Source organism: Mesitornis unicolor, unplaced genomic scaffold (genome assembly GCF_000695765.1).
Source record: "Mesitornis unicolor isolate BGI_N332 unplaced genomic scaffold, ASM69576v1 scaffold8616, whole genome shotgun sequence".
NCBI lineage: Eukaryota > Metazoa > Chordata > Aves > Mesitornithiformes > Mesitornithidae > Mesitornis > Mesitornis unicolor.
Genome location: NW_010191826.1, coordinates 23,327 through 33,609, shown reverse-complemented (window position 1 = coordinate 33,609; position 10,283 = coordinate 23,327). Strand labels below are relative to the sequence as shown.

The 10,283-nt window shown below is 39.8% G+C and overlaps 1 protein-coding gene across 1 annotated transcript in view; it reads right to left on the bottom strand.

Moving 5' to 3' along the window:
• SPATA5 (spermatogenesis associated 5) overlaps nt 1-10,283 on the bottom strand; it is a gene marked incomplete at its 3' end in the record, with an annotated part of 48,626 nt that overhangs the window by 15,511 nt on the left and 22,832 nt on the right. Inside the window, exon 9 of the mRNA XM_010186875.1 lies at nt 6,432-6,586. Coding sequence (XP_010185177.1) covers nt 6,432-6,586 — 155 coding nt within the window. The remainder of the gene's footprint in view (nt 1-6,431; nt 6,587-10,283) is intronic.

Genomic DNA, 10,283 nt, shown 5'->3' with positions numbered 1-10,283 from the left:
AAGAGGAGCACAAATTCATATCACCCACCTTTTAGATGGGTATCTTGGGCTACCAACACAGCAGAGAGGGGGAGAGAGAGGCGGGGGAGAAAACCTTCGCAGAGCAATGCACCTATGGCATGAGCTCGCTTTCAAAAGTCACACAGGTGGTCTGTGCCCAGTTTCTTCCATGTTCTTTTAGAGAACGTATGGTGAGGAGACGTCTAACTTGTGCACCTCACTAAAGTTAGGAAGAATCCTCCTTTCCCACCCCAGTTTTCACAACAAGATATATCAATCTACCTGCAGATTTTAAATCACCATAAAGCAAATATACATGTTTATAAAAAGCGAAGACACATATCAAATACCTCACTTGCATCTTGCCACTGTTCCACACGTACAAACCACCTCTTAACTCAAACTTCATGGTTGAGTAACACAATTAAACTTGGGACAGTTAATCGCAGTCTTCCCTGACTCTAAATGTTGGTGTTTAAATTTCATTTTAAAAATATACATTACCTATCCCTCCTACCCTTATGCTACCTAGCAGCTCCATCAACTGCACAGAACTAAATCTCACTACTTTTAAACAACTGGATGGTCTTCTTAAGGAAGACAACAGAAACTAAGCTTGTTCACATTTTTCAGTATCAATCCTGGTAAAGTATGGACTAATCATTTCTATCATAATGTCTTTCTAGCTAGACAAAAATTGTGACAAACATGAAAGAACTTCTTACTACTAATTAAGCCATCAGGAATTCCCTATAACTTTCAGCAACTGTAGGCAAAATCCATTAGTGGTACTTTGCACGCATAAAAAAACCAGGGAGAAAACACCTAAATGTTTGCTTCACCCTCTTGCCAATATTCAGACTATTGCACAAGTCTCCTGAGGCATTATTCAAATGATTTTTCAGACGTGCTACATGTCACTTAACATCAACACAAGCAATAGAACTGTATGGCAAAGGTGAAGCAGAGCCACCTTATATGAAGGTTATTTTTAGTAATCTGCAGACTTATTTTAAATGTACCTACGCATAGGTACATTTAAAACCAGGAAGGGGAGGAAAGGGAGACAGCTAAACATGAGCTTGCCCATTATAAGTTAAAAAATAAAACAGTTAAGTGGTCAAAAATTCAGTTAAATAATTTAGGATTTCTAAGGGTGCGGAATTCAAGCAGAAATTATATTAAAAGCAAAAATAGTTAATAAAACACTACCTTCACATTCTGGTCAAGTCCTACACAAAACCTTTTCTTTATTTATTTCAAAAGGGTAGAGGTAAGTAGGGAAAAAACCAGGCCACCAACAATAAAACACTTAAAAGTAAGAATTCATTTAGATTCACATTAGCTTGGAAGAACTAGGTGAATTGTTTTTGCGCACACATCCTCAGTAACTTCCCAAGTACAATTAACACAAATTCTAGAGCACACATTAGGCCAGCCAGCTACACTTCTTTACCTGCATACGAACTCAAAGGTCTTGCAATGCAAGCAATGAAGTGTGATATTCTGTCATGGTGGAAATGGTTTTAAAGACTAGCCTTGGGGCTGAGCTCACACATACAAACACAGTGCTCAGTTCCAGTGTGTGAGACACCAAGATTTCATTATTACTGTAATCCTTAGTTCTCCCCAGGTCAGCAGAACTCAGAACACAGTGCAGAACAGCAACTCCTCAGAGGCTATTAAGCAGCAGCAATAAAGAAATAAAACAGACACGCAAAGGATGTCTCATCCAGAACCTTTTGGCTGCAAAGACCCAAAAATCTGATTGTTGAATTACAGTAAGGGAGTGAAACAGGCAAGCAAAACTCATAGCACTCCACAGAAATTTCAGAAAGACCCACATGAGAGGGAGGAACGGCCACAATAGTGCAACTCTCCAAAAAGCTGAAGTATTCACTTCCTGATTTATAATGTGCATCCCCTCTCTCCTCAATTGCCGCTGCAAAAAAAGCAGCCTTCTAAAAAGGTTGCAACATGTAGCAAAGTTCAAGAAAGATTCTGGAAAAACAGAAAACAAGATGCTACGTAGAACTGGGCAAGCAGATATTTTGCATTTACCTTGGTCACAGCCAACGAGCATGGCAATCTGGGCACAAGTGGAAGGACAAACAAATGCAGAAACAAAGAAACACACACACACACACACACAGAGCACATGGTGGCACCTCTGCCTCCAGCAGTTCCCTCTGCACACAACCTCGCTTTTTGAAGTGAGCCCCAAACTCACTTCATTTTGACTGTTTTCCCCACCAGTAATTTCGAATATGCTTGGAATAAGAAAAGAGCTCAAGATATGTCAATGGCAAACCCCGCAATAACCAGCTTGTCATCGAGCACTTTCTAGAAGCAGACTGCTAAGCCTTCTCTAAAGGTTATCAAATATCCTCAGACATCAAGAAGTGACTTGCTTGAGGCAACCTAAACAACTCACTTTTAATACACCTCCTTGTTCTTCAGCTACTGACCCAAGCATACACATTACAAGGTTTTTCCCAGTTTTAAATGAGACAGAAGACTGCAACAGAGCAATTGAGCATAGCAGCCTTCTAAGCAGCCAAGCAGCTAATGGACCTAGGGGCTAAAGAACAATGACTGATTGGAAAACTAGATTTTCTTTACAGCCTAATCAAAGTTCCACAGGTTTCACAGAACAAGCTCTGTGTTGAGGAAATAATTTGGAGTTCATGATAAAACAAGTAATTATTTTCATTCAATACCAGACATGATACTAGCTCCAAAAAAAACCAACAGCCCATAAATGGCAAAGATGTCATGACTACAAGGGAAGGAACACTTCGACAGAAGTCATTTACTTGTGGCTATATTTAGAAGTTACTTTTATGCTTCTCATTCAATTGAGACACTGCTGCTGCAAAGCAGTGAAACATGAAAGTTCAAAATCACACAAGTCTCAGTTTAACTCAGTGTATACGTCAATGGTTTTACTGGTAACTAACTGCCTGGTGTGGATAGAACTTTCGGGCTAAGGGGGCTGGCCAAGTGAATAACATACCTGCGATAAACAGCAACAAAAAGAAGCGGATATTATTAATGTAGCCCAGACTTTTGTCTTCTCTTTGGAAATATTCTCATAGCTGATCATTTATTCCATGTTTGAAGTTATTTTTAGCAAGGATTTTTTAGATGACGAACAGCGTTAAGGTCAGACTACAGAACATGAAGGAATGTAACCCCTGCTTTTCTAACAAATTTACCCACACAATTGACCATGTAGCTGGATAGCTTCTGGGGCAAGGAGAGTAGGGGAAGAAAAGTCTATCCTTACAGACAGAAAATGTCTGGAGATAAATCAATATAGGATGATTTCACAAAACACTATGCACATAGATACATTAGTCAGGAAAAAAACAAAACCAAAACACGACGAGTTTTAGGTTTCTTGAAGAAAGCTGGACTCCTATCTCATTCTTGCCTTCTTTTCTTTTCTGGTTCCTGCCCACCCAGCTATAATTTTTTACATTTTGATACGAATGCAATGAAAGGTGTAAGTAAGGCAGTTTCTGTTGGTATAAATTACTGCAGAGCACATAAGTCACATATCACAGTACAGCATGCCCAACAGCCAACTAAGGAAAATGTTGAAAGTGGGCCAAGCCCATGGACTGAAAGCACTCCGTTGAAAAGAAGGGGTAAATTAGTAAAACAGGGCTTGTTATAGAAATTAGTACTATTAGCATCAGTTCTGTGGCAAGCAAGTAATTTTAAGGTTGCCCCACAGGTGTTGCAGGGATTATACAGCAAAGCATTCCAGGACATAGCATCATCAATACAATATGATACAACTAATTAATGGCTCTGCAGTTGCATTCACTTGGCTTCTTAGATACCTGGTTTCTACTGAAACCAAGTATTCCAACATCAAATTAATCTATTATTAGTGCAATTAAGCACACAGCTCCAACAAGAGCAGTTAAATACACAACTTTAATCAGAGAAGCAAAAATTAGCCTGTAAAATTAGATTACAGCATAGCTAAAAAGGACTATTGGAAGTATGTGAATTAAAATGTTGCATACTCTTCTTAAAAAAAAGGTGTCCAAGGAATTGGAAGATGCATTACATTTTCTGCTATGATCTGTATCCCAAACAAAAAATCAACCATGTAAATTCTCTGGATAACAATACATTAAATGCTAAATGACTGGCACTCAGACACTATCAGGTAAGAATAAAACATATTTATTTGCTAATAAAGAGCAAATTACACTAACTTAAGTTTAATAACAATAAATAGATTTTTTAAAAATTCTTTTTGCTTGTGCATGTCTATAAACCACACAGTGGTTAAATTTTTCAAAATAGTTACACCATGCTAAAGTACATGAATGAGTTTCAGATGTTTGCAAGTGTTTTCACATCACATCCCAGGCCCCCAGCAAGCAGCCCAGATGCAGGTGCTGCATTCCAGATTCCTCTCACTTGCTTCTTCTGCACTCCCATCCCAGCCACCCAGCTCCAGCATAACCAAGTTCCTTCAAACCTTCCTCATCCTGGAGTCAAGTGGCCTTAGAGCACTTCACCACCTCAAATACAAAATATGATGGAGAATTTAGCCTTGAGAGTGGTGGTGGTCTTACAGTGCTGAATTTACACGACTGTGACTTTCATGAACAGGTGTATCAGTATTTCCAGATATTCAGAGTGCTTCTGAGCACAAGCAGGTACCTTTGTTTTGTTAGGTTGGTAGTTCTGCCCTCCCAGATAACAGTTAAATTGAATTCCAGCACCTCTTTTGGTAGATGATGTGGGTGGACGCAAAATCTGTTGCATCTGGTACTTTAGATTCCACGTTAAACTCACCCCTGACACCAAGCAGATGGCATGAAATTTACTCTACATCTTCACAGACTATGCATTATTTTGTAAATATGCAGGTCCTGTCAGCACAAAAGGAATCTGAACTTTGCTGTTACTTTCCCTTCAATAAAGAAATGAATTTCAGTAGTATTCCAGTGACTCAGCTGGTCTTTAACAAATAAAAGCAAGTGACAATCAAAGAAGCCACTGGGAAGACAGTTTACAGAATCACAGACTCACAGGATGCTTTGGGTTGGAAGGGACCATTACAGGCAGTGAGCAGGGACATTCTTAACTAGGTCAGGCTGTTTAGTGCACAACACGAGCCTGGATAGGTAAGGAGGTTGCACCTGGATCCAGAACAGATTTCCTGCAGTGCCCAGAGACCTCGCTTCTGCCTGTCTTTATTGTCCTGTTTAGCAGCACTCCACCTAGCTCCAAATGGGCTGGTGCATCTAAAAGGCACAGCACAGTGATAATGATGTGAGCTCAAGAGCCAGTAGCGCAATAAGCAACGAGAGAATTCTCAACCCTGGTCCTCATCAGAACTCATTAGCCCTTGCGGATATTGATGCCACTGCACCATTTCCAGGAAAGCTGTCCAGGGCCAGCCCAGGCATTTCCACCCAGCACTTCACTGCACAGCGTGGACCCTTAACAAGCTAAGTGTCATATCCAAGCCAGCTGTGTGCAGCATCCTGTTCGCAGATTTTATTCCCCACTCCTATAGTTTGGGAATAGGGGTCTGCAGTTGTGCAATCTAATTCCCAGATGACTCGTCTTCAAGCAACAAGACAAATACTTTCTTCTAGGGGCTGAGGGAGCTGCTGAGAAACATGAGCAGAACAGCTCACAGAGAAAATTCAGTAAGATTAAATGCAACATTTTCTTTTGCTGAATATTCCAGTTCCTCAGCCCAATTTCTGTTATGTCTGCTACTGACGTACGATAATGCAAAACTGGGAAGGCAGTGAGTGGGGTAAAGATGAATCTGTCACTGCCAGAAGAGCTGCTCATGCAATGACAGTCCCTGATGGATAACCGCTTGGCAGTGATAACCTACCTGCAGCATCTAATTTTGCCCTTAGTTAAAACCAAGTAATGTCACTGAAGACATTCACACCACAGCAATATGAACTGCATGTAAAATCAGTCAACTGTTTTACATAAAAATCACAGCAATCAATCAATCTCATCACAGTTTTGTTTCAATATACTTTAGTTACAAATGCAGTTTGTTTCTGCTTAAGCTGGTGTTTGCTTTACAAAAGCCTCCAGCTTGCAGGCTATTCAGGAGCTGCTCTGAGCAGATATCTTAATCTTTATACTCCATTAACACACTCAGCACATAAAACTACAAGATCAGGAGATACGCTCCTGCACTACCAAGTTTTCCTAAAGCATAAGGAACTTAAGTTTCTGTAAATGGGTCTTCAAATTTATAATTAAACAAACAAATATGCAAACAGAAAGATGACGCACAACATTTATTGGCAACTTGAGGCTTCCACTTCACAAAATTACTCTCCTTTGGTAGGGCATTTCAACACCTAACTGCAGCTTAATGTGACTTTAACAATGTTGCTAGTGTATTGCAAAAAATAACTTACTTTTGGCACATCAACTGCCACCTCCCTCATGGCGCTGGGCCTGACATCATTCATCCCCTGCAGGAAGTCATTGAAAGCAATCATCACTGACCCAGCCACCTCCTTGTCTAATAGGTTAGGTCGTTTCCCCAGTGCTCTCCGCAATGCGTACAAACCTATTAAAAACAAACAAAAAAAACCAAACATGGAAATATGTAGACTTCTTCCTGGTTCTCACAAACATGAAGCATACAACACACAGACTGGAAAGGAAATGATGTCTCACAGCACGTCTCAATGCCAGGCCTTAGCTGGGTCAAAGAACGCGCAGGACACTTCCGATGAGAGAACGAGAAAAAGAGGATTTCATGACCACAGACAGAATATAAACTCAATCTGTGCCAAAAGACAGAATGAAACAGCCTTGCCCCTGTGTTCCCAGAGATGAAGCTAACAGGGCAAAAAACTCCAAATGTCCATACTTCGAGATGAATACATCTCTAAACCACAGAGGGAAGAGGAATAACAAATACTTAAGGCAAGTCTTATGTGAGCTGATTCTGATTTAACACATCTGCAACCTTGTCCATTCCTTTATTATTAGGACTGTGTTTTCCAAGCTGCTCTGAAAAACAAACTGATGAGATTTCTTTCACTTTCATTGGAATCCTATTCTGCTATCTATTAAGATACCAGATACCTATATTTTTCTTGATATGCAACAAACATTTCCTGAAACACTCTTCCTTCCCTTCAGTCATCATATGGAGGCAGAGCTTTTACCTTCTCCTTTGTTTGGCCAAATCACTCATATACAATACCTATAAATCTTGATACTAATTCCTAGCTTCCCCCTATAATTCAATCCTCCAAAAGCCGCACAAGTTCCACCCACTTGCACATCAATATATCAATACTCCTCCAGCAGGACCAAGCAGTGCTGTCTGTAGCTCCCAGGTGTTCCCCAGAGAGAGCAACCACAGGCTCCCTACAGTAAGATGGCCGGAAGCAGCATGGTTTTCCCACTGTAGAGTTATGCCTTTTAAGGTCTAATATAATTTGGAGTTCTATTGCTTCTGTTTCCAACCCTATTCTGTGAACTGAAACTGTTAAATATGTGATTTAGTATATAATTACATTATAAGTATAATCTGATATACAGGTATTCACACATCTGCACACATGCAGATATGTAATATAACCTGTCATGTGCTAAAAAAAAAGAGCCAGTTAGTATGACACCAGTTTGCCTTGCATGACCATAAGAAAACAAACATTTGTTAAGTCTTTTCTATATTTAATCAAGCAAAACATCAATTAGTGCTAAATGAAAGCACAGTAAAAAAGGGATAAGCCACTTCTGAAATTAGTCATGGCTTTAACTTGCAGCAGATTGCTGTCTTTTTTCTGGAGGCACTGGTACACATGGACACGCTAAGGTTTCTGACAATGACAGGAATTCTGCATTTCCTACAATATATACAATGGGTGAAGAGATACAGTATCTCCCCTGTGAAGCTGTGCAGCTGGTGTCTCTCCATAAACTGCCAATTATGGCAGAGTCTGAGCACCTGCATTCAATACCCCGGCTCTTAATGCAATAATGAAAAAAAAAGTTTGGAATTCAGGTTTCCCCTTGTGCAGAACATCCAAAACTCCTAAGATAAATAAAAGCATTCTATGAAGCCAAGGAAAGATATTTAAATCTGGTCACCAGAGGACAAGTATAAAATATAACTGACTCATTTTAACAACCCAGACAATTTTCACGTTCTTCCTCCCCTCCCTTCTTCCTTCCTCTGAAACAGTTCATTGTAAGCAAACAAAAAACTTAAGCAAGACGACATAGATTCACCCCTCAAATTTAAAAGTTACATCCAAGCAAATAACAAACTCAACATCTTATTCTAGAGTCACTACAGTTACACTTTTGAGGGGTGAAAGCAGGTATTGGTGTTGAATCCTACATTGGTTTTTTGTGAAGTCAAGTCACATGGCATTCTCACTTTAAAAAAATGGAAGGATAAATAACATAGCGTGAAATTAAATCACAGAAAAAGCAAGTAACTAATGAAGGTTTCTGCTCCTCATTTCTATAAATATCTGCTCTATCGGGTACCAGTTTAGCCCGATGACTATTTGATGGATTTTAATGATGTCATGGTTATCTTTTCCTCATGACATGATGAATTCTGGAAAAAAAAATAAAATAAACCCAAAACCAAACCGAGTTTGTTTTAAAAACAGAGAGAACAGCACATGAAAACACCCAAGGAAAACTCCGCTCTTAAGAATTGTTATTGCCAGGAGTACGAGTGAAATTTCAGTCCTCAGCAGCGAGTTTGAAATGCAACAGCCTTAATCCAGAACAGGAATAAAGAGGTCACGGCTTTCCAAACAAAGCCTGAATTCATTTCAGCATGTGCATGCACATGCCACTGCACAGGTCAGCATTTAATTGAAACAATGTTTTACATTAAAACAATAATAAAAAACAGATTGAAAAAAGAAAGCATGATTCTTCCTGTTTCCTCCTGTTATCATAATCATTCTTTCCTGCACTTCAGATTGACCTCTAACCAGAGGGGGTGGGGGCAAGTCTTATTAACAGGAGAAGGATACAGGCAGTGGCTTGCCAGGGGCAGAAAAACACATCCTTCTCTTGAGACACTGAACAATGTATTTAATGTAAGGAAATGCAGCATAGGGTCCAAAACACGCTGCTAGAAGCAATGCAGAGGCGAAGGAGGTAAAACACTACAGCAAAACCAAGTCTATCACTACAGAAGTTATATTGCAGATAAACTGAAGATTCAGACATAGTACCTCAGAAAACATCGAGCATCTCAGCTCAGCCATTGGGTTTCTTTGGCATGGGAACGTTTGAGTGCATCTCACTACTGTAAACTCACTCAGCATTTGTTTCAGCTTTGCTTGCTCCTTTTCGGATGCCACTTCATTCTTAAGGTTTAATGAATATCAGTAGCCTTTTGGCAGTGACTGATGATGCTCAGAAGTGGGCTAGTACATTTTCACTGTTTTATTCCAGCACGAGTCCTGCCCTGTGTGACGGGAGGAAGGACTCAGACACAGTTTGCCTGCCATACAGCTGGTGGGGCTGCTTGCGCAGGCACAGGCTACCTAGTTCTAGTAAAGGGATATGTGACTGGTCCCTGGGAAGTTAACTCAGAAGGCATCTTTTGCAGTCATGAAGAACACTGATTCTCAGTGGAGTATAAACAGAAAATCCCAGTTTAAAAAATTGAAAAGAGACAGGCATAATAAATTATGCATGATTACAAACAATGGAAAATGAACAATTTTTTCCAGTCCAGCAACTGTGTGCTCTACCTCACCGACTCATCCTGCTTGTCTAGAACAGAGGAAAAGAAGTGGACAGAGGGGGAAAAAACCACCAGAACACCCTGTCCTGGTACAGATTATTCTGCTTTGGTACCGGGCTATGCATGAGGTCAATAGCATTGTTTCCCTGTAAGATTTGCTTGCTCATAGCTTGGCTAAGTGTTGGCACATTAGGTCATAATCACAAATGTCTGAGCCTAAAAATAGACTCTACAACACTGTTATGTTTGTCAGAGTCTGTGTATAATTGTACACTACTGTAAATAATAGAAAGCACTCAAAACAATGAACATACATACTTTAGGTTTCAAAAACAGAATATACACTACACTTGAGGAAATGAACAGAACAAAACAAAATTGTTAATCATGCATCTTTCACTGCCCATTAGCTATTTCTCCCTCAAATCCATCTTGTCTGGTTTTACTCTACCAGAATCCTAATACCAGAGTTTGTAAGTAGCTTCAAAGAAATGGTAATCTTCTTGTAAGACTGTTTACAAAAGGAAAT